This window comes from Odontesthes bonariensis, chromosome 23 (assembly GCF_027942865.1).
Source record: "Odontesthes bonariensis isolate fOdoBon6 chromosome 23, fOdoBon6.hap1, whole genome shotgun sequence".
NCBI lineage: Eukaryota > Metazoa > Chordata > Actinopteri > Atheriniformes > Atherinopsidae > Odontesthes > Odontesthes bonariensis.
The window spans coordinates 15,592,303-15,617,635 of NC_134528.1; the positions used below are offsets into that span (position 1 = coordinate 15,592,303).

Below are 25,333 nucleotides of genomic sequence, written 5' to 3' on the forward strand. Positions count from 1 at the left end.
ATTTGATACCAGACAGTGTTGCTGTGATTGAACTGTTTTTATCAGTGTCCACTTTAAATCATGCCAAGAGTGAATTTTCAGATTGAGTAGACCTGTGGTGGTTTTACAGTCATGGGAGGGGAGGTCTCGAAACACAAAATGCCAGTCCTCAGGGCTTTTGCAAGTTTATTGTTCTCTTGCAATAAAGCCCATATATTTATAATGAGTTTAATGACAGCTATTTGTCCGGAGGCTTGAGTTACCTACTGTGTGTGTTGCATTCTTAAAACCTCCATAGTTAAAACTGTCATTCACATCTCCGAGTGTAATAATGCTATAGTAGAATTCCGTGTAGCAGTACATGTGCTTGAAAATTGAGTTTATTATTAGTTCATTTAAAAATGGAGATAAAACATTTTATCTAGCATCACATAGCAAAACTGGATAGATCCCTTTAAGGCTACACAGACAGTACAATATAATTAATTAATGATACCTTCAGTATCAAGTATGTATGTATATATATACATATATATATATATATATATATATATATATATAAATATATAAAAAAGAAACTCATGATTTTCAAGATTAAAACACATCTTTATTATCAACATTGTGACTTATAAAACCCATTACACATGACTGTATGAAATAAACAAATCTCTGAATATTTTTGAATGTATCATAATTAATTAACTTTTAATAAACTGGCCAAAAAAGGGAGTCGGTTTATTCTGGGATCAGATTTTGGCACAATACTGGCTTATTAATTAGTAGATTGTGCATTCAGTGGCAGGACCCAATTTTTATGGTCCATCTTCTCTCTCCTCTTCCTCTCTTCCCAACTCTTTTAGATTTGGCTCTTAAGCCACACAAAATAATTGTGGCAGGATGAGCCAAGGGGAGGCCAGTCCTTACAAGACGGCGCTCCTGTCCCAGCATGCAACACAGGACTACATACCATCACATTCTCTATAGTAAAAGCAGTAAGTTCTGGTGCAGCAGTTGTCCCCATCCAGACAAAAGATAGTGCAGGACACAAAATGGCAAATGGCAGTTTTCACACTGTGGTTTTTGAATGGTTAATTTTTGTGGTTAGTTTTTGAGGTGCAGGTAGGTTGAGTGTCTTGTTCTTCTGCATCAGCCAAGGTGGACAGTTGTCTTTTCAATCTCATGCATAACATGGCCCTTCTGGTTGTGTGACATGTCTTATAAATCTTTGGCACATTCTCTAGGTGATGTACTCCATCACTATGCCAAAAGAGGTGGGGTGTATTCTTGACACATATCCCCCTCCTGTCCACTGAGGAGTCTGTCCTCAATAGGCTACGTCCTTGTCTGCCTGTGTCACTGCACAGGGACTGATATTATCTGACTGACAATAGCAGTCCGTTTGCCAGGTGCCATTTTATAATCCTGCCATACAAGACTTCCTCCTATACTGAAAGATGAGATAAACTAACCATTGGAGGGAAAGGATGATATGAGCTAGGATGCATTAACTGATCTCGACTGTGATGACCAGTATAGGTCACAGTTTTTTTTATTTTTGCTTTTAGAATATTTATCAATTGTTAGTTGTACATGAAGTGTCCTTATTCTTGCAATGTCTCATGGTTTATGCAAGTAATAACTATGTATTGAATTTGATGTTCTTTTAGTTTTTTTTTAAATTTCTTTTTGACCAAAATCATCACCCTTTAATGAAAACAGACTTCATATGCACATTGTCTTCAGTTATGCCACATTACTGGCTTTTCTTTAGACGTCAACGGGTATAAAAAAGTGTTTACAGTAGCTGCATGTTACATATTTTTAGAAATGGTAAGGATGTTTACGAACAAGCGTTCATTCAATATCTTTGATAATTGCTGCCATTAAGTGCAAACTGTTATTGTGTTTTCAACATTTCCTCCATTCATATCAGCTTCAATAGTTTGTAATTAATGACTGTTTGCTTTTGTCTTTTGGCATTTGCTTATGGGTATTGACAAATTATTTATTTGTCAAATACTTGTCCTAGTTAGAAAATATTAAAGGCAGCATTTTCAAGAATTTGGATCAAACCAAAAAACAATTATCTTTTTATTTTTTTAAGCAAATGCTTTTGTAAATTCTTAATGTTGCTGTTACAGATCATTTAATGATTTGGAGGAAATGGTGTTTAGGAAACCATTTTTCACTGTCTCCTTAAAAGATAATTGTACAATAAAGTAATTTCTGCAACCACATGAGACAGGAATTATATCTCGTCACAGAAAAAGCAGAAGGACCTAAATAAGCTGTATTAATGTAGAATCTCGTAATATGACTGACAATATATTACAAGCTAACAGCAGCATACAGTAACCGAGTGGGCACTCATGTATTATATATACAAAATGGTCTTTTAAGTAGTAATGTGATAAAGCCACAAACCACCATGACAATCAAATTTACAAAACGGATCTATACCTAGTACTGAACACATTGAAGAGACAATTATTTTCTTCCTGTGGATGCGTCTTTGTCTTTTGTGGATTCCCTGACAAATTGTACTCTTAAATGAGTTCAAATCTTTGCCGTATCACAGTCCACATAAGTCTATGAAATCTGTTGTCAATATTTTGTCCTCACATTTAGTTCCAGGCTTTTACCTTTCCAATTGCCTTTTGGTTCAACTGAATCAAGCTTATTAACAGGACGGATACACGTGCAGTTATGCAGAGAATGATTCACTTTATGCTCGAAACACTGTCGGCAGTCCATTCAGTCAAATGTGCAGTGACTGCGCACATTCCAAAGAAAAATAAGCTGAATCACATCAGATCGGAGTTTATCTCCAGAATGTGTATTTCCAAGTGCGAATCACATTTTTTGAAGTCACAAAATTCTCCCACAGGGCATGGAAGGCAAATGAGCAGATATCTCTGCAAGTCTGTTTTCCACACAGAACAGTCAACATGTAATCCACAAATATTATCCCACTATTGCCTATGATTTTACTTCTATTACTGTGCTGCGTATCTCTTTTCCATTTAAAGAAAAATGTAGGCGTTGCACTTTGGTAAATGTCAAAATTAAAATTGGTTCAATTACTTCTTTAGACAAGAATGCTGATCCACGGTCCTTGGTTCCTACAAAAGCTGGAGACTTTTGAGCTGTAGAACTGTTGACGTAAAAGCAAAGGCCAGGGCGAAGAGCATCGTTGAGGGGCGTAAGCAGGTCAGTTCCGCTGGTGAGCTTCTAGGAATGGCATTCGAAGCGCTGGACTCATCTATTTGATTGTTCTAAAGGGAGGGATCACAGTGTAGATGCACATTAGAGGAAACATCGATTTATATATATACAGTATATATATTTTTGTACCTCTTCTAAAACATGTATGTTTTTGTTTTTCAAGCTTCAATGCATCAAAGTTTTTCAGGTGCAACAAGTAAAGACAGTCAAATTGATATGTATACATTAAGCCTCCAACTTGAAATTCCACTGAAACATTTGTTATAGGGGAAGATGAATGGTAGCAACCAACAAAAAATAATTAAGAGACCGTAATACTGCTTCTACAATTATGTAGAACTACTGTATTTTCTTCAGTGGTGCTACAATATTTGTCAACTATTTTTTTTTCTTACTTCTGCATGAAAAAAAAACTACCATTTTCTTTTTTTTACATAAAATTTCTAAAAGTAGATCAAGTTCCCAAAATATTAAAAGGCTCTGAGCAGTTTTTTTTGGGAGCCATTCAATTCCTGGATGAAGGAAAAGCTGATACATATTCAATAAGAATTACAATAAAAGCTAGTGCCCAACACATCCACAAAAAAATATTACAGCTTTTTGTTGACCTTGCAGAGTACTATATGCCTTGCTTTTGTAATGGTCTTTGGTTTCTTGGTTGGTTGACCACTCGGGGAGGTTAACAGGGACCTTGAATCTTCTTGCTTTAGACAGAATCTGTCTTGATCACTTTGGACTTCACAAACGGGGGAAGAAAAAAAAAAAAAAAAGAAACTCTGCTCTAATTTCACCATTAAAATGCCTTAAAATAGATTAAATCAAAAGTAATATTTTTGTTTTAATTACCAACTTTTAGGACTTTGAAAATCTGATGTTTCAGGTGATGAATGTAATGGTGTTCAGTTTATTATAACTACAGTATGCCATTTGAATCAAAAATCTAATATAATTTAGAAGAACTATGGTCCTGGCATGCACAGGATAAAATGTGTCTTACCACACAAAGAGCCGTGTCCACCGTTTGATTTCTCACCAGTTTTTGGGCCTGCAGGAAAAATGAGAAAAAAGACAATAACTTTTATACTTTTCTTTGATTGGCTTTACCAAGAGCCAGACTGAGAGTGGTGACAAAGAATATGAAATTCTGCTTTGATTCTCATGGTTTAGAGATCCTATCTGAACTTATTTTCCTAATTGTTCTTCTCTGTGAAATTTAAGTGTGTCTAAAAACATTTTGTGTTATATTTCCAGTTTGTCATTGCTCAAGGTTATGAAATGGAAAAAAAAAATGTATTGAAACATTTCACAGATTGCTTCAAAGCTTCTTAGCCATTCATAAAATGCCTACCTGTTTTTTCTCATACAGACAAACACAGATACAGTGTTAGGGTACAGAAAATGATAAAGTGAGTCTATATGGCTTGGGAACAGAATAAACACTTCATGTGTTGCTTCTTAAGTAGAAAAAAAATCAGTGAATCAGAATTCTGGAGAGCACTTTCCACCTAAAGGATGTTTAACTGGTAATACATCATATTATCGCTATTAAAAGCCAATATGACAGATTGCCTTGGTTAAGAGTATATGATATAATCTCATTCATAAATACACCCTTAAAGTATTTGTCTGAGAGCAGCAAGTATCTAGTGTCTGTTGGTTAAGACCAATATGTCCCTGGAGCATTTACCAGGACAATGAAACGCAGCTGAACAAAACGCAAAATATTACATGACAAATATCTTTGCAAATTGAGTTTTGCATTTATTTATTTATTTTATTTTCTTTATTCAAAGTAAATGGACAAACAAACAAAATTAACCATCAGGCCTATGAGAAAAGCATGTGTCTAAATGTACAATAACACGAGTTGTTGCAGAGATGGCAACAGCAGTCTGTATTTAAATCTGACTTTTGAGGTCAAAGGATGATATGCAGAAATAAAACACTGGAATTTCACTAAGGACAATCAGTTCAAGCTCTATGTGGGACTTTTTGACTTATTTTTGTATTCTCTTCACATTTTGCAGTTTCATTTGCTGTTAGGTGTAGGTGCTAAATTAACTTTTTGTAGGAGAAAAATTATGACATGGGTTAAAATCGCCTCTTCAAATATCATTTATGAAATGTAAGTTTCAGGTAATTGAAACTCATTAAAAAAAACTATCATCTTTGCTCTTTTTTACTGAATTGACGATTTTCAAGTTGTAATTTTTTTTCTCATAGCATATTCACTCATTCATTCATTTTGTATTGTAATCCAAATAAGAGTTGTAATAAAGCTAACTTGAGAATTGTTCTAAATGATTTGCCTGGCTGAAAATATATAAAATAATAGAGCATAATGGAAACATCCTAAAACCATCTCCATCCCCCACAGTTGACTATGAAGCATTGGTAGAAAACATTTGGCTGATCCTTGCCATAATATTTTGCTCCGAGCTTGCACACCCACACCTACACACACCTACACCCACACAAAGACACACACACACGGTCATATAAATACTACCCCTGTAGGCCATTTCTGATGTTAGAGGCAACCAATTAGCTTTGACATGACAGCTTAGGAAACTCTGACTCCACACTGACATATCATCTTTCTGCCCAGGAGGGAGATCCTGTGCATACCATCAAAGAACCATCCCTGACCCATCAAGGTGAAAGAGCCAGATGTCTGCCACTAAAAAAGAAGCTGTGCTAAATAGATCTTGAATTGTAATCAGCCATTTTCTTTTGAGAGGTTTCTAAAACCTCTAAAATGCACACAAAAGGTAAACAGGATGGACATTAATCAACATAAGTTATTAACCTGAAGGGTTTTGTGTATTTCAGAGTGGACCAAAAGGCATAGCCATTAACTTCAGATAAACTACTGCATTTGAATACATAGTTTTTGTTAAAATACACACTAATTACATAACAATTTTGCAGTGCCATTTTCTTTGAGCTGGGAAGCCCTTAGAAGGCCAATAAACATTTTTGTTTTTAATGAGAAATTAGTGGAGGTATAAACTGGAAGACATTTATCACTCTGAATGTGATTGGATTTTAATTGGGTAGCTCCATTCATGGTAGATTATAACAATGAATTTTCTGTTGTCTGTACACATAAACTGCAGTTGAATAAGATACTCGGTGACATTAGAATAATAGTTTCTTCATAGAAAATATGTAGCCAAATGCAGATTTCTCTTTGTAAAACTTCACCTGCATGGTCCCACAGATGTCGAATGAGTCGCCATTAAGATCCAGTTTGGTCACATCTGTCAGTGTGTCCAGAGCATTGTTTGTTCGTGCTTTACCCCTTTGAATGATGCTCTGCTCTACAGTAGGCTGAATTGGGGGTTGGGGTTGCCATACTCCAACGTCGGTACCATTGCCAAATGCCTGGATGGCATTACCTACCAGAAAATATGCACCAAATGACAGGACTTTGAGTCAGTTGTTCAGTGTTAGTGTTATTAACATTGTTCACCAGAATGCCCTCTGTAATTTTTTAAAAGTATAACACAGAAAGCAATTGATTGCCGCATCAGTGACGAACCAAATGCTGATGTGATTGCTCTACTACAGTGTAATTGTCAAATCGCTGAAAAGAATGTCAGACACATCACAGACTATCTGATATAAATTTTTTTTAAAAGTATTGTTTCGCAGTCTACAATTTTTAAACCAGTTCAAGTTTGGAGAATAAAACTTGTCAGTCTGACCATGCAGAGAACAAAAATGCAGCGTTGGAGGGAAATGTATTTCTTTAGGAAAGCAGAATATGGGAACTCACGCAGACATCGATTGTTTGTGAAAAACTCTGCAAATTTATCACAGTCTGGCTTGCTGTTCCCACTGCTGCTGCAGTCACACCATGGTGACAGGCTAATACCAAAAGATCGCACGTAATTGGGTGTCATCACTGTACCTGCAGTATGAAAGAAAAGACTACAGTTAGTCAATGCAAGTGGAGCCCCATTATTTAAGATGAACACTTAAACGGGAAACTTTTGGTTTATTAGGTATTTTAGAGGCTCTTCAGCCTAAAATCAAGACGTTTGTCAAACAGCAGAGAAGTGAGCTTACTCCGCTTTATATGTAGCCTTTACTTCATTTATAAGTTCTAGAGAACTTACATTGAATATTAAACAATCCATTAGAGAACAGACCTTCAGGCTCTGACAGGAATTAAGTGGCTAAAGTTGTGAAACCCCCTGAGTCTGCCATGTGCACTGATGCTGACACTTAACATAAACAACCTTCTGCATTGTGACTATAAGCCTCATTGACCTGTATGATATCTTCCTGATTATGTAGCATACCTGCTGGTCTTGTTTATTTGTCAACATTGTTTAAATATATGCTAATGTAAACAAAAGTGAAAAAAGTAACTTGTGGAAAGTCTAATTAAGGCTGCTAACGCTTTACAACAGTTTCAAGTCATCAACGATGACTAAACCGAGCCACATTATACATAATTGGCAAAAAGTCGAGTGAAACAACATTTTTTTTTTTTCATTGTGGTGTAACTAAACAAAATGGCTACGTTTGTTTCGGGAGCATGCAGTTGAGTAGACTCAGTTTTTAGCTATGTGAAGCAGATTTTGGCGAGGTGATGGGGCACAAGAATGAGTGGAAAGGTATGTTGGTGGTGGTGGGGGGGGTGCCTGTGGGGAGACAAGAATGAGTGGTAGGGAGAGGGGGGGGTCCATTAGAGGGGATAAACTCTGTGAAGCCAGATACGAGTGGTGTAGATTAAAATGTCTGCCTGTTGAGATTGCAATTGGTCACTGTTGCCTTGCGTTAAAATCTCATTACAAAATCTCAGTGGGACATAACTTTTCGTCTCTACATAATGAAACCTGCTGATGAAAGGAAGACTGGAGCGGTACAATTACTACATAGTGTTGTGGTGTATGAACTGCATGACATTTTCAGTCTATATAGATCTGCAGTTTCACTCTGATCTCAGCTGTCGTCTGGTGGCTTAATTGATCTGGTGTCATAACCTCTGCTCTGTATAACACATTAAGACAAACCTGCCAGACTTGCTTGTGAACATCTGTAATTTAACTTGCAGCCTCCAGGTTAGCATGCATGCCCATGGGGAGGCATTACCATTGCAACTGTGAAATAATAATACATTAGTTCATGCTGTCATTTTGCAGGGTTAACCTCCACCTCTCTTTGTATATCTTTGACACAAATTGAAAAAACGTACGTGATTTGAAGCGTGTAAGAAATGTAGCTGTTTACTTTGAGTTATCAAAGAGGGCTTATATTCTTTGTATGAGTTTTAGAAAAAATGTTTTCATTCTGTTGCTTTTTGGTTTTGGAAAAACTAAGTCTGATAAACGCTCTAAATGTAACTTCTGACTGAGCCAAAAAAAAGTAAACTCTGCTAATAAAGAGAAATAAATACAATAGGTCAATGAAGAATGAGCAACATTCCAAATAGATGGTTAGAACAGTAATTTGTGCTGATTTTTAATTTCAGATTTTTAATCATTTTATTCTTTTATTATTCGTTGTTCTTTGCCTGCAAGTTAATTTAGATGCAATCTAGCAACAATAACATTACAACGAACATAAAACCATTAATAAATAGCATTATTAGTCCAGCTTTAAGCCTAGAATGACTTACCAATCAGGCCCGAGTATGACAGCAGACAGTCAGCATAGTTCTCTCTAAGACAGCCAGATATGGAATGAACTTCTGGCTGACAACTGCTGATGAAGTCTGCCAGTCTTGACCTATTAGCAAGAGGGATACAAGAAACATGAGCACATTTTCTCATTATCTCCGTATAAGGAATAAATGAGCTAATGATGGTCTACCAGTACTTTGACTTTGTTTTATTTCCTGACAAGGAAAACTGGCATCTGATTGGCAATCTTCAAATGTTATCAAGTTCAAAGTTAGAAATTCTATTATCCGATTGAATGCACTATTAATACATCACATATAATAGACCTTCAAAAACAAACATCAGTGAAATGTTGGCCATGTAAGCAGCAGCTTTAATGTTGGCCCGTAAAAACTTGAAAACACAAAAGGAATGGAGCAACTGAGAAGCCCAGATTTTTATTGAGCCAATATGTGAAGAACTGTGCTGCAAGTTCTCACTGGTGTTATTAACTTGTCAGTGGCTGTTGACATTCTGTTCTGCATGTTTTACCAATTTGAGCTGTTCAACAGCTGGTGATGGGATTGTGCCTTAAACTGGAAATTTTTTTAAATCAGGAATATGTTTTATTATATTTCAGTCTGGTGTAGGGTCTTAGCTCTCAGGCTGTTTTACTGTATGTTCTCTCATAATAAGGTGTCCCAAGGGTTATTGAGTATTACAGATCTCAAAAGGGGCCTCGAGGAAGAGAGGGGCAGGGCGGAATGGAGGCACTCCATTACCAAAGTATGTCGCAGACGTTTACTAAATACCTCAAGAAATTATATCAACTATTTGACTTAATCTGCTTCTTAAAAAAAATGTTTGCCATTAAAACAGTACACTGTAACCTATGATTACACTGCACAATATAGGCTATCTTTCAGTTATCATTAATGGTTACTCTTTTACTGTGAACTTGAGTGAAGGTAGTGTTAAGTTTTTACACTGCACTAGTAGCAACAGTAGTAGCTTTGGTCTTAAGAGAGGAAGGCCATCATAATCTCATAAGACAAGGTAAAAGTGTTCTTCCATTATGTATTTTTAACATCTGAGGACAGATGAGATTAATCTTGGTTCAAAACTATTTTATAAATCCTTTTATGACCAAGGAAGCAGATCTTATAACATTAGCCTGTTTGCAATTTTACCTGCAGATGTAGTTCGTCTTGCATGTGTTCTGAAGAGAAAGACAGTTAGGTTTATCTTTGTCTTCATAGGAGCAGACTGGTACAATGGTTTGTCGTCTGCGCTCTGCACACGCTGTCTGATCTCCGGCTGGACAGGAACAAAACAGCATTCCGTAGCTGTATTTGGTTGGAACCTTAATTTCAGAAGGAAGGGAAACAAGACATGCTGATGCAATTTTTCCTCTTTCACGCAATCCCAAACAAACATGAACTTTCATTACAGCCAAATTTTCTTAACTTCAGGTATAACTTACAAAGTTTAGAAACACCTTGTAGTCATGGGAACAGAAACTTTTATATCTAATGTGTCCACACTCGACATGAAAAGTATCCTTAACTGATGCACTACATGACATTATACCACATGTGAGACTTCTACAAAGAGAGGATCCAAAGTGAACTTAAAGGGACACTTTGTAATTTCTTCCCCCATCTAGTGGTGCAATTTTATTTTGCAAAGTCGAATGAATTTGCTCTCTAGCGCTTCGCGTTTTCAAATGTGCGTTGCAACTTATTGAACTACGGCAGGCGGTATGCGTCAAGATTCAAGAAGCTATAGCTTCAGACTCAAGGTCCATACAAACAAAAAGACATCGAGACACACAGTACAAAGGATTACATAACACACATACAATAACAGTATAAATACAGATGACAGATAACATGTCAGATAACATAAGTTGACATAGCCTTTGGTGTGCAAACAATGCAATTAGTCATATTCCGGGAGTTACTGGAAGTGACGTCGACGCAGCGGTAGCGTTAGCAGCAGTGTGTAGTTGCTATCTGGAAAGTGTTCTTTTAAATAAACTCCCGGTAAACTTACAAACTTTCTAATGCCTCAATTTTTGTGAGTTAAGAGCCTATGTGTACTACGGCAGAAGTTTGGTAACAATCAATGTATTATTAGTGGGATAATTTACGAGATAAAATCTATTTACCATTAGCGCCAGTAATAAGCCATTCGGCGGACGTGACGTCAAAATGACGTCAATTCCGCTTGCAGGCCTGGCGTTGGGGAAAACGCGATTCGAAGTGCTTTATGTCCCTCTCTGCACTTCGTCGTTTTTCATAGACCGGAAGGACATGGCAGCCTCCAAAGAGCTTGCCCGCTCTACGTAGATACAGACAAGTTATTCTTCACTCAGGAGGATAATTGAGATTTTTGACAGAGATAATTTTACACCAATGAGGACTAACTTATGAATGAATATGTTGATTTGAGCTAATAAAGGACTTAATTTATTACATAGTGTACCTTAATATAAGATCATTAATTTGAAAGTTTTTATTTTTTTTATTTTTGTCACCTGGTAGGCAAATTGGTTTGAGTTTCAACATTAAATTCAAACACAAAAAACCTCTCAAACTTGCCATGCTTAATTACCTTGTCAAAGAACTGTCGTAGAGCCTTATGACATTTGCGCTTGTTGCAGACCTCAGAGGCTGACACCCTGCTTGTGCAGGGGTTGATGTAAGCCGAGCGATATTTCTTACAAGTATCATTCAGGTTACAGGCCTTGGCAGCATTGAGACAGTTGTTCTCCTTCGTGGAAGCAGGCTCAACTAGGACAGAGGAGAGAGGAGCATATTGCTTCTTTTTTAATACTAAACACTTATGGATGTTCATTCACCTTATTTATTTTTGATAGATATGACACAAAACAATTTTATTTAATGGCTGAACATTCTGGCTTCGTAAAACAAAACAAAAATTAATACAACTGTACAACAAATACCAGCACATTTGTGTAAAATGCAAACGCATCAGCAGTTTAAAGAGAGCTTGCAAAGTTTATCAAGCTGTTGCACATGGTTGATTGACTGGTTTATAAAACTCTTTCAATAAGATGATTTAAATTTTAGAGTGTACAAAAAAATGGAAAGGTTGTAAATGGGAAACATACAGGTTGACTAAGGATAACAATAAAGTTTAAGGCTAGAAAACTCATAGCAGTATGCCACAGGCTGAAACAGGAGTCAGTATTTGTCACTGAACCGTAAGAACTGAAGGTAATCAGATTTCTATCCAGAAAGGCCGAACGTAAACCATCCCTAACACCTAAACAGAAGAAAACAAAGTAACAGTGAGCTAAAAAGAAGAAGCTAAAAAGAAGCAATCATGGATCGTGGATGATTAGATGGAGGTGATATTCAATGATGCATCATTAGTCTGCACTAGACAAAGAGATGTTACTAGAACTTTTGTTTGATGCAGGTCCAGCTAAACTTATAAAGATGACTGCCTGAAGTAAACCAGCACATTTCCACAATCATTGATTTTGGGTGAAAGACCTGGGAGATACGATCTACAATAAATGCACAGGTAGACATTGAAATTTTGACTCATTCCATAATTTGAAATGTGGTTTGGTGATAGTGAGGCTATTTTTCAGGATATAATGCATCTTGCCACAAAGCAAAGAGCATTCAAACGTTTCTTCAGGAAACCATAAAACCAACAACTTGGACACCAAACAGCCTGGATCTTATTATGATTGAAAGCTTGTGATGCAAATGGTCCATGACAAGGCTCCATCCTGTAAAGCTAATTAGTTAACTGCTATACAAGGAAGTTATAACCAGATTGTTGAAGATTTTTTGTTATTCATAAGTGAAGTCTATGCCCCAAAGAATTCAAGCTGTCATAAAAGCCAGAGGAGGTGAAACAGTGTTTTTTTTAATTTTTTTTTTACTCTTGATACCAAAATTGTTCTTTTCATCTGAAAGGGAAAAAAACTGGATAAAAATCCTCCAAATGAGGTGATTCCATAATTTTTCGTAGAGGTTCTATTGCATTCTTGTTTGTTACAGTGTCTAAAGGTCGAGGATTAGAGGATGAGTAATTTATGGAACTATATTATAGGAATGGTACTCTTATAATCCCATCTCCACCATTATTTTTGCTATGTGGTGCAGCCCCCGTCTCTAAGGTTGCATTTCTGGCTACTTTTTTATATACTATTTTATTTTGCAGCTCTTGGACAGAAAAGAACAAACAAAAAAACCTGCAGAATTCTAACTGTGAAATCCCCATTTCCACCCAATGAAAAACTTCCAGACAATGCCTTTGGGGAAATGTACAACACTATCTCATGTAATTCAGGTTAATGATTAAAAACTAAATAAATAAAAAGGGTTTATTGTTGTTACTAGCAATTCTGTCTCTATTATCCAAATGATGAGAAGAGAAATTATCTCAGTCACGGCTAGAGCGAAGCTTTATCTTTGAAATGGTCCCCCAGACTTCTTTTTATGTGTTTAAGAGCAATTTCTGACACATTTAGACTGGAATTGCCTCACTTATCGTATAATTGGAACCACAAAAGAGCAACTGAAAAACAGCTTTGAATCCTGTTGAGATCAACCATTGCTGTATTTGCAAACACTCTAGTGGAAATATGTCATGAATTGTTTTTGCGTAGTTTCTTGTAGTTACTTTCTTATGTTTAAACTCTAATTAGCTGACTAAATGGTGTGCTTCTAGTTGTGAAGGTGTGCTACCTCTATCAAAACCCCTTGGTCCATGGTCCCATACTGTGTGTGCACAGCACACACGTTGTACAGCACCCATCAAATTACCTTTCGCCCATCCACATAAAAATAGCTAAATGCCTTCATTTTTTCATTGTTTGTGTGCCTTCTGCAATTATGTTTGCCTCATAAGGGTGATTTTGATGTTATATGTCTACTACAAAACTAGAACTGTTGATCTTGTACATAAAAGAAAAAAATGATTATGGAAACAGTCACTCACCTTTCCTTCCATCCCAGTATGCCTTTCCTTTCATTAGAGCAACAGCACTCCATGGTCAACATAATGACTCTCACTTCTCATTATTTCTCATTTGTTGTAGCTAAAGTCCTTCCTGCTCCACTGACTTCTGCACAGTAACACAAACTGTATCCTCGGCCTTGACATGGAAGAATGAATATGATAATTTTGCCTTTTGATGTGGAATTGAAGCTCACTGCACTATTTCATGCACCACGGAATGAGCTATGATTAAATCTGAATAAAATTTTGAACCTTGGGTTAATCACATATTACAAAACCCATTACTTACATCTGACAAGTGACCAGAGATGTGAGCTGTGATCCCTGAGTGGCTGTTTGTAGCTCTTGGGCCGTAGGTGAAACAGTTTTACCTCAATTACAGTAATCTTTAGAAAATATGTTCACTTAAGTTATAAATAAGCTCAGGAAAATGTAATTTCTCTTCAAAGGTTTGTCTTTGCTTCTACAATGTTGTGTAATATGGATACAGCTGTTGGAAAATATAAGCTATGACAAATACTCTTTCTTTGTTCAGACTTTGACTCCTAAAAAAAAAAGTCTGTGTTATCGATTTTTATTTAGTATTCCATTAACGTTCCGCCATTTGCGTTTTACATTTTTGACAATAAATTAAATTGAATGCATTTCTTTTTTCTTCTGAGTTGTAATGTAAATACACTTAAGTACATTTCCAAATCATGGATTTTATGGTTTTATATATGTTCTACCAGTTCATATTTGAGTGATGATAAAAACACTCACTGAGGATAACACTGTCCACAAATCTCTCAAGATGCTCCTTTTATCTTTGAATGATTTGAAAATCCTCCCTTGTCCAAGCAATCCAGAGTATAATAATGTGTTATTGTGACCCTTGATGCCAGCCACAAATGTCTGCTACATCTAAAAGTACAGAGGCAAAAAAGTTATTTAAAAAAAAATTGTCTGGATTATTTTGTATGTTGTGAATATTCAAAACCCCAATTTCAATTCATGTCCCCACCATTTATCAGGATTTTTAATATTTTCACATTTGGACCTTTTTAAGAGAGAAGTATACATAGAAAAAAAAAAAACTCCATCAAACATTAAAAGAATGTTGTTCAATTCTAAATTTCCCAAAATGCAGTCAACATCTTTAACCATCCAAAAAGCATCTGGTATCTCTGTAAAATACAACTGAGCTTTCTTATCTATGCAGAAGATAAATAATTTCTTAATATCCAGTAATGCTGCATGTTCTGAAACTAAATACGTTTCAAATAAAGTGTGTCTGTTATGTTAATCTAATATATAAATGTAAATTTTTCTTTTAAACCCTTCTTTCCATTTAGTGCTCTCTTTATCATTTCCCATCACAGAAGGAAGTGGTCTGAGCGCTATCCCTCTTGGTTGCCCTGTCTCCTGTCAAGCTTCCTGCCAACATGACAAAATTCACACCAGTGTCTTAATATTTATGACCAGACCAAAGTCCCATTTATTAAATGCACCAATGTAATTAGTGAACTCCCACTTGGTTACTTCAGCAGTAGCTATTCTTCAATCTTTGTGTCAGACATTTATCCTAAATTGACTGAAAAGTACTGATTAATCTCTGCAGAAATGTTATGCTGTGGATGAAGGACCCTACAGACAGGGCAACAAGGACTGATTGTGGTAGCTTGAGGAACTTCCTCTTATATATATATATTTCTTTTTTTTACATAATTTGGTTGCATACAGACGAGACAACAGGTCAAAACTGAAATTTAAACCAAATTATAAGATTATGGTTCTTGCTTCAGCTTTGACTAAGTAGTTATGATGATGCAGTAGGGTAAATTTGGGTGGACATATGGCATATTACCTTGTATGACCATTTAAGTACAGATTTTTCAAATGTACATACTTGAATACACCACTACGTTCCATATTTTTGCACACACAAACTAATCAAAATTTCTGAATTTCACCCCCAAAGCACCCTGAGATCACTTTCAAAAGTGATGCAGGTGCAAAATCAGTGTTTGAGTGTTTTACGTTTTTGTGGATATTCCTTGCAAATAAATCAGTGTAAGGCAAGCAGTGCATTTGCCTGTATTTGGCTTCAAGATGCTCCTGGAAATTCCTGAATCTTGAGAGATATGCGTGTACCTGTGAATTCAGGTTGATGTACATGTGGATGTGGGTCCTCTGATGCAGTAATGCACGCATTATTAGGAATTATGTGCTTGTGTACATTAATGTTCGTGGTTGTGATGAAGGGTGTGTCTAGCTCACATGAAATATTTTGTCTGAAAATATTATCCTGTGTGCTCTACAGCCTAAAGCACTTGATTTACTTATCTCCAAACCATGATCAGCCACTTGCCTGCGTGACTTGCACCCGCATATCCACTTGGCTCCCTGCACAGAGAGTCTGTCATGGCTCAGCTATAAGGTACATTGATCTTGCTGAAGAATTACTGTTTGTCAAGCCATTTAACCGAGCCTTCATTTCTCAGTAGCATTCACTTGTGTCAGAGTGGTAGAAAGGGCATTGGTATGTAAATAGCTGAGTTGATGTCTCTGCATGTGTGAATCCATAGAAAGTTTCTGTAAAAAATATTTGCTCACTGACATTCTTGGCAGGATTCGTATAAAATATTTTTACTTGGCATAAATTAGCAAGAAACATGTCAGCTCATGGCGAAGTGTTTTTTTTATTTTTTTTTTATTTGTTATTTTAGAATGTTCTGCTTCAGTATGAAAAGTTACATGCACAGAAAAACCTGAGCTGAATACCCTACTGTCTTTTACTGGTAACTAACACTGTATACACATACAGTAAAATAAAAGTGATGATCTCAAATGAAGTGAGAAGACATAACTGAGAATTTGCTGCCTCCGTTAAATTATATTATTAACTGGCCTCAGGATGACAATAAACTTTCACTGTTAACATTGTTATGTCACATTCAGCTGCTGTAAAACTACAAAGAAGTTATGTAGTTTTCTAGCATTAAATTGTGAGTGGATTGTTCCGCTGTTACACTGATCTCTTGGTCGATATGGCAGAGTAAGTCAGAGCTTAGCTTCAGCTTAGTGATTAAAAATGCAATGAGTGTGAAAGAAGACATCTCTGCATCTTCAGATTTTATTAACTCACTGAAGAGCAAGAATTGGATAAGATGCAGTGAATGTGTTAAATCTGCCTCGCAGAAACTTACTACTTTGGAAACAACTAATCTGAGGAAACCCTACCATTTTCATCCTGACTAAATCTCTGTAATTGAAGTTATACAGCGAGTCTAACAAGTTATCCAAGAACTGAGGTGACGCTTTCAACTTTGACTTCAAACTGACTAAATCTATTAAGAGAATCACTGAATATGCACACCTTTTGAAAGGATCTATGGCTTTGTTCGGTCATAGAGAATCATCAGTGGTTTATAACAAGTGTTGAAGCATGTTGAGCTGCTCACATCATGAATTCACTAAAGAGAAATAGTTACACCTGGACCCTACTGCACACATTGCAAACAGCTTTACTGAGATTGTTTAGGATACTTACTGTTACACCTTTATTATCTGTTGTTTTGTGGGCAGCTTTGTGTTGCTCAAATGTCAGTTTATGCACAAAAGACCTATCGGGTCTAGAGTTTATTGAGATTTGTTATATAGATATTCAAAAATATAGAAAATAATATTCAGGCTAAATAAGGAAACAGTCTGTCAGAGTGACATCAAAATCAGTTGGGTACATTCCTTTTTAAAAGCAGGTAGAAAAGTTTAGAAAATGGCAAATGAGCTGGTAGAAAACCCTTAGATAAAAATAATTAATTTGGTTAAGAAAAGCCCTTGTATAACCATAAAGAAAGTCAGGAATGTTCTGTAGGTTTAATTTTGAAACCACTAAATAAAAAGGTAGCTCAATTGATGATGTGACTGCATGTATAAATGTATTAATGAAAAAATATGTACTCTCATATGGTAATTTAAGAGCTTGACTCCACTATGCTATAATAACTACATAATCAAATTTCTATTTACTTGCATCATTACCTTGATATTTGAAGTTTTCTCATGTGATTACGCATAAACCTAACTGTCAAACACCTCACTACTTATTTTCATTTGCAATAAATTCACAAGGGGAGAAATATATGATAGGGAATGGCTGCAGCTAATTTGGCAATATGGCTAAGGGCACTCTTGTGCAAAAATGATCAGCAAATTTAAAGTTTGTCATCTTCTTATAGCCACAGTGTTCAGCTGGAGAAGCTTGCTCTTATGTCCACAGGCACTCTGGGCCAGTGGCAGAAGACAAATGTTAGAGGATTAATCTGTTGCTTTAGGCAGCTAGATCAACTGTTTTATTCTTGAGATTCTTGCAATGGAGAACCATCATGCTAGGTTTAATTTCTTGTTCTCTGGACTATATCCTCTGCAAGACTACAGATGAGATAAGAGGATGGACTGGGAGAAGTTGGTAGCGATACAGGAATCAGCAGTGGGGTCAGCGCAAGTGAGATCTCTGTTGAAAATTACTGCCTATGTTTTAAATTGGATATTTTGCTTGAGGTTTTTTTTTTGTCACTTTGAAACTGGGAATAAGTTTTAAGAGAACATTTGTGGTGTTTTAGAGTGGAGGAAGATGAAACAAAAGGCTCAGTTCATTCTGTTGCTGAATCTTATTTACTATTTCTACTTATTTACTATATCCTCTACGAGCTACTAATGAGTTCAGAATGTCACGATACATTGCAACAATCTCGCTTTCTTCACTTCCTCCTATGCAAAATCAAGAAAACGCAGGTTCATTCAAAATCACCAACTTGATTTTAGCTCATTGATTTACTTCCTACAAGCCCAGTTGCAAAAAGGTTGAGACACTGTAAAATGTAAAAAAAAATAATACAAAAACCAAGATTTTATTCACATGGGAAAACAGATTAAATGTTGAAAGTGAGATATTTTACGATTTAAAGAAAATGATAAAAGATTGTCTGAAATCTGATTGCAGCAACAACACTTCCTAAAATTTTAGATCCGACCATGTTTACCACCATGTAGCATCTCCTCTTCTTTTAACAACAGTCTGTAAATGTCTGTGAACTGAGGAGACCAGTAGCAGGGCGTTAAGGTCGGTTTATGGTCGGTGACGCAAGACGCAACGCAAGATGCAACGCAAGCCCTTGCGCGGTTGCAAGCCCCCCTTGCGTGCTCAATTTTCTAAACTTCACACAAGACGCGAGCGCAAGCCACTATCTACATCACATCCGGCGGCGTGTTCATCTTCCGGTTTCATCCCCTAATAAAAGACCGCTGTTTTCAAACGCCAAGGTAGAAAGCGAAGAAGAAGAAGAAGAAGAAGAAGAAGAAGAAGAAGAAGAAGAAGAAGAAGAAGAAGAAGAAGAAGAAGAAGAAGAAGAAGAAGAAGAAGCATGAATCCACTCGAAGAGAGACTTGCCGAAGAGCAAGTCCTGTCTGTCCTGGCGGTGAATTTCCTTTCATCGTAGTAGGCTTCTCTAAGGTCGTCATTGAAAAAACCCGCTGCTCCACCTACTGTCCTGGCGGTGAATCGCCACGCAGCACACGCAACCGCCGACAAAGCAAAATGAAGCATAAACGTCTCGAGCCATTAACGCAAGCGCAAGACGCAAGCGCAAGGGCAGTTAAAAGAGGTATAAATTAAGCTTTAGGGAGTGGAATGTTGTCCCACTCTTGGCTGATATAGGATTCTAGCTGCTCCACAGTCCTGGATTGTTTTTGTCATATTTTGTATTACATGATGAGGCAAATTATTTCAATCATTAAAAGGCCAAGATTATTGGAAGCCATGCAAGCACCCTGACTCATCTACCATGAAGCTATGCTTTTGTACTAGATGCAGTATACAGTTTAGAATTGTCTTGCTAAAATATGCCTTCCCTGGAGAAAAAAAAAAAAATTATGGGAGCATTTGTTGGTCTAAAACCTGTCTATACCTTTGAGCATTGTTGTTGCCTCTCCAGGTTTGCAAGTTGTCAGTTTCTTGGGCACTAATGCACCCCCACACTGCACAAGTTTCAATTCCTGATTTGTCTGACCCAACAGTTTTAGACTTTCCCTCAGTTCATGATAAATGTGATTTGGCCCAGTGAAGACGCTGGCATGTCTGGATTATGTCCTCATTAGGCTTCTTCTTTGCGCAATAGAGCTTTAACCTAATTTGTTGCAACATGTTCCTCCAGCTGTTTCTTTTTAGTACCACTTATTTTTCAGGCCTTTTGGCACCTCCATCCCAACTTTCTTGAGACACGCTGCTGCCATCGTATTCAAGATGAGCTAATATTTGTCAAAAAAATGGTAAAATGTACTTTTGACATTTGATTTGTTTTATCAATCCTTTTCTGAATAAGATCTTAGTTTACGAGATGACTGAAAAACTGAAAAATCTATAATATGCTAGCATTACCTGGAAAAGTTTGTACTGAACAGCATTCTCGTTTGTGTTTTTTTGACAGAGTTCCACACTTGAAGGAGTGTGCTGCCGTCTTTAGCTTCATATGTTTCTCCTCTTGGAGCACCATTAGCATTAGGCTTATAGTGTCAGATCTGTTTGATTTCTTGTATCTATGACTATTTGAAAAGTTGAAAATCCTAGCCCATCCTAAAGCTAAACTCCCCAGCTGTAGCTGTTCTGTATGGAACTTGCGATCCGTACAATTCTGTTAAACCATTAGTGCTGAACCAAAGCAGCAACGCGATTAATGATCGTTAAGGACAAAGATGTTTAATGTTGCACTCCTGCTACCAAATGTCTCTTACTCAGGTGTTTATCATTATAACATTGGTTTGTGCAAAGAGGAGCTCACAAGTGTCTCAGAGCTGATGTGAGTCATCATTTGTATTAATGTGGTGTTTTCTTGGTATGGGGACTAGAGCTGTGGCACTTGCATTCTTGTGCATGCAAGTAAAAAAACGATGGCTTAAAAAAGGGAAAATAAAAACTAGGTTTAAAAGATGAATTATAAAAATGGTTGTTGGTTTGCTAAAATTCCCAACCCTGTGACCTAACAGCAGGTCAAGAAGGCTCTCTAGGATTCTTACTTGCCAACAATCCGATTAAGGGAAAGAAAAAAAGAAGAAAAAAAAACTTTGTGGGTTAGGTTTTTTTTTAGGGTTATAATTGTGTACAACTGTCCAAACTACTGGCTTGATTTATTTATTTATTTTTTTTTTTTTTGGACATTCAGAATATTGAGCACCACCCCCTCGCAGTTGACCCATGGGATACAGTAAAGGCCATTCTATCCTGAGTTGTGTTCATTATTTTACACTGCTGATTGCCCCAGGCCTGGCTTGGTTTCAGTCAGGAATGAGGTCACTTATGGTAAATGGATTCCTGATATGTTGTCCATTAAGTGATTTCTCTTCTTTCTTGGAAGCTCCTGTGGCTGTTTACACATTGGTTTACATTAAAATGGCTACTCAGCTTCATATTCTATATCCTCATCCTAATTTATCTTTCTCACGTAATCAAGATGATTTCTTATGACAATAGCAGCTAATACTGATGAGTTATCCTGCCAAGTTTCCTTATTCTGAGTCATTGACTTTGATAGAAGAGGACATTAGGGATGAATCAGATTTTTAAACGTATCTTAGTCAAGATTGAATTATTTTCCCACTTTCCTTTTTTTTTTTTTTTTTTTAGAATTATTACATTCTTTATGGTGTCTGCTGCCTCGTCTAAGCTACATTAATCATCAGACCTTGCAGTGAGAAAATGATTTGAGTTCTTCAAGTTGATTTTTCCTCTTGGCTTTTTAATATAATTTTTGTTTTGTTTACATCAATGTTCCTGATATCTGAAAAGCCTTGTTAAGTCTTAACCACTTCTGAAATTTGAATTTTCTTTGAGTTCTTCATAATGTCCCATTGCTAGACTTATATCCCACTGGACCATATTTATAATCCAATAATGTGGTTTTTTTTCTCTGTGTTTGAAATACAGTTAAGCATTATGTCATCCTATGTGGAACAGAGCCACTGCGATATGCTAAGTAGATTTAATCAAAGTGAGAGCCAGACACCGACAAGGCCTGGGTAGGAGGACAAACAAATGACCTTTTTTCACTGAAATGGTTGGTAGCCAGTTCAGCAGACGCCCATATCCAGCCAGAAAGCCCAAGATTCAGGAGTGCCAGATAGCTCTGCACTTGTCACACCACTCTTGTTCTATCAGAGCCATTGAACGCAGACAGATGGTTAATTGCTCCTCTGTGTGAATGTGTCTGCACACCTAAATATGGGCCTGCCTAAGTGTATGCTCCTAGGTCCACCTTTGATGTTTGTAAACGTGTATGGCATTTAGAATAACAATGGAAAACCAATCCAGTTTTTTTATTTTATTTATTCATTTATTTTTTAAAGGCTTTCGGCCCAACAGGCTCAGAGAGCTCAGACGAAAAAGATTCTACTCTAAAGTATGATTAATTCAAAACTAGCACATAAATGCTATGTTTGGCATTAGTACTATAACAGCGGAAAAACATGCAGACCGCTTATCATTGCTCTGAGGGCTAAAAGTGAAATATACCAAATTACTCTGCTTTGTGTAATGTGGGTCACATTGGCAGATAAAAGCTTTTGTGATGGATCATGGGCGTTGAAAGCTGCAGCCTGAAACCAGACGGCGATAGAAGAGAGTGGTTGTCGGATATAGTGGCGATTTGTTGATATGGTGAATTGTGTTAAGTACAGCTGAGCAATATCGGCAATATGGTAACCTAACGCTGCACAGTGTCCAAACTAAAAACTTTAAGAACATAAACTCAGACTCTTACCAGCTATGATGGGAGCCAGGCGGAAGATGTCTGAGAGCCGGCTATTGACTGGTTCATATGGAGAGTATTCCAGTAAATCATTACCTGCAGGGAAAAACAGATGGTCAACAATGTGTTCTTGAAATGGTGTGTGTGAGCCCTACATCTAATCATGTTTGAATGAGTAGAGGCTGTCTAATATTCCTTAATATCGTATATTACGTATACTGATGTCAGTGATTAGTACTATAACTCCATAATGCATCAACACAAATGGATTTGTGTTGTTTTTTTAAGGTTGCTTTGGTCACATGCATTCAATGAGCTCACATTGGTTTAAAACTGCTTTGATGGTCATGCACAAAATCTGAGAACTGCATGGATTGTGATGTTAGTCACTGTAATGAATGTGTGACATATTGGGAATGAAGCAGAGGAGTTAAAAGTCACTAAAACTAGAATGACTTGGATTATAGTGCATGCATTTGCTCAGAGAACATGATGCATGCATTACATTTGGATAGACCTGCAGAATGCTAAAGTTTGCTTGCTGCAGTATGGCATAAGATCTGGATGATATCAAGTTCAATGATGATAAAGTGCACTTACTCAAGAATAAAGTATAAATATTAGGTATTAGCTTACTTCTATTTAATTTTCAAACTACTTGAAACAGAGATTCCATTATACTTAAATACAAAGACGGTACTTGTTACTGCATTTTTTTTTTTACATGTATTGAATATGAATATGAATACAGTTTAATCTTAAGAAGCAATACATCATTACAGATTAAAATAACTGTTGGTATATAAAACAATATTTCTTCACTTGGCAGCTACAGTACAACAAAATGACTGTCTGCATAACTTTAGCAGTTCTACATTTGATGCTTTGATCCATTTTGTACGAAAAGTTAGATTCAAGCAGTAGTTAAAACTATCATATTGTTTCTTTTTCTTCGGCATATTCCTCCCAGCACCATGAATACATCCAATAGCCCAATCCAGTTGCTTCCCACTGAATCCGCGCATACCTTGTAAACTCTGAAAAATGCTCCAAAAGATCCGCAGACAGTTCTTCTCCTTCTTCATGGCTCTCCTACACCTGCAGTTGTAAAGGGGGCTTTGCTTCATGGATTCTATGGCGCTGCGGCACTCGCCCTGTGCCTCCGGACCAGTGACCGCGCTGAAGTTGCTCTCCCGCCCCGCCACACACTGTCTCATTGTCCGGTACTTGGTGCTGCAGGAGTACTCCTTCAGACATTGTTCACTGGCCTTCACGCAGTCCAGTCGGACGGGACGGGAGGCTGAGCTGCTGTCACCCTTCATGGGGAACACTGAATCTGCGAGTTACAATAACTGATTATTTGTGTGATGCGTGTTATCCAATTTGGAACATTCTTTTATGCACAACTTTGCCATCTGCTTACAAACACTGTCAAAAAGGAGACTGGGAGCATTTTGTGCTGGCAAAAAATACTCAAATATGCAGCAAGCATGAAACCTTATAAACCTCAAATGCTCCTCATTCCTCAATAATCAGAACAATTCAAGATAATGCCTGACTGTCTGTTTGGTGGGTGCGCTTTGTTTATCATCGCTGCCACTGCTTCAGATGAATGGTTCAGTAACAAAGTCCCATTTTAAAAATGTGTATATAAACGCATTGTTTGCTAGACTAAGCAAAACGTCAACATGTGAAGATGTCACTTACCCAGGGAGGACAATATAATGACAAAAGTTAAAATCATTTCGCCAAAGAGGGTTTCCAAGATTTAAAAAGGTCTTTCTGCAGTTGAAATTAAATGTCAAGAGGACTTGTCAGACTGGTCCACTTTTCGTTGGGTTGCACATTGTGTGGGATGAAATGGTGATGCATTCTGTAGATCCAACAGTCAGAATTCCACTTCTCGAGTCCGGCAACCACGCCGTGCTAACCTGCACGACTTTTGGACGACCGACAAACAAGTCGGACTGATCTCCACTTCGGCGTCCTGTTATTCCGTCTGCTCTGTTAGTCTGCGCCGGTTTGTGATCCAGTTGGTCGAGTTAAGGACAAAAACTTTTAAAAAAGATAGCCGCAAAAGAGTAATTGGGAATCAACTCATAGACCAAACACTTTAACTTAATGAAGGAGTGACATTTCTGTTCATTGCAGCCCAGGGTGGAGTGAAAGCTTAAATTGTATCCAAATAGCAGGAGAAATGCATTCCGTGTGGCAGGTAAAGACAAAATGACACCGTTTGATCCAGCCAGTCCTCCACTCTGATTTTATAAAAAAGAAAAAAAGAAAACCGAAGCTCGGGATGCAGCGCGTGAAGGTGTGACGTCATGTGGCAGTGCGCACAATGATCTTACTAAGCCTATTAAGAGTCTTAGTTTACATCAAACTCATAAAACGGTCTAAACAAATGTATGGTTGGCGGCTGGTTAAGTCGTCATATAATGACATTCCAGTCGGAGAGTCCACTTATTAACTCCGTGGAAAATCAACATTTCAAGCCCATAATGGCTCATTATGTTACCTGCAGGCCTGTGTGACACCACTTAACAGATATGTAGTAAATCTATCAACATCTCAATTGCAACAATTTCTAAGACTCAATGTCTCACTTTCTCATTTAAGTCCATTTATTTGTCCTCTAAAGGCTGTTAAGGGTCTGTCCTTTTATTTGAGAGAAGAAGCCTGCAGAATTTTTTCCATTAAAGTTTGTTTCTGCACTAGAGGGGGAGA

General features: G+C 37.1%; 1 protein-coding gene across 1 annotated transcript; it reads right to left on the reverse strand.

Annotated features, from left to right (window-relative positions):
- Positions 1–619: 619 nt before the first annotated feature.
- gfra1b (gdnf family receptor alpha 1b) lies at positions 620–24,851 on the reverse strand. The gene is made up of 10 exons (XM_075457940.1): positions 24,314–24,851; positions 23,634–23,942; positions 22,619–22,702; positions 11,436–11,614; positions 10,010–10,182; positions 8,837–8,946; positions 6,986–7,120; positions 6,412–6,605; positions 4,202–4,249; positions 620–3,254 (listed from the first exon to the last, which is right to left on the reverse strand). Exons 1-10 carry the CDS (start codon positions 24,348–24,350, stop codon positions 3,102–3,104), a joined length of 1,422 nt encoding a protein of 473 aa, XP_075314055.1. The 5' UTR covers positions 24,351–24,851; the 3' UTR covers positions 620–3,101.
- Positions 24,852–25,333: the final 482 nt, after the last annotated feature.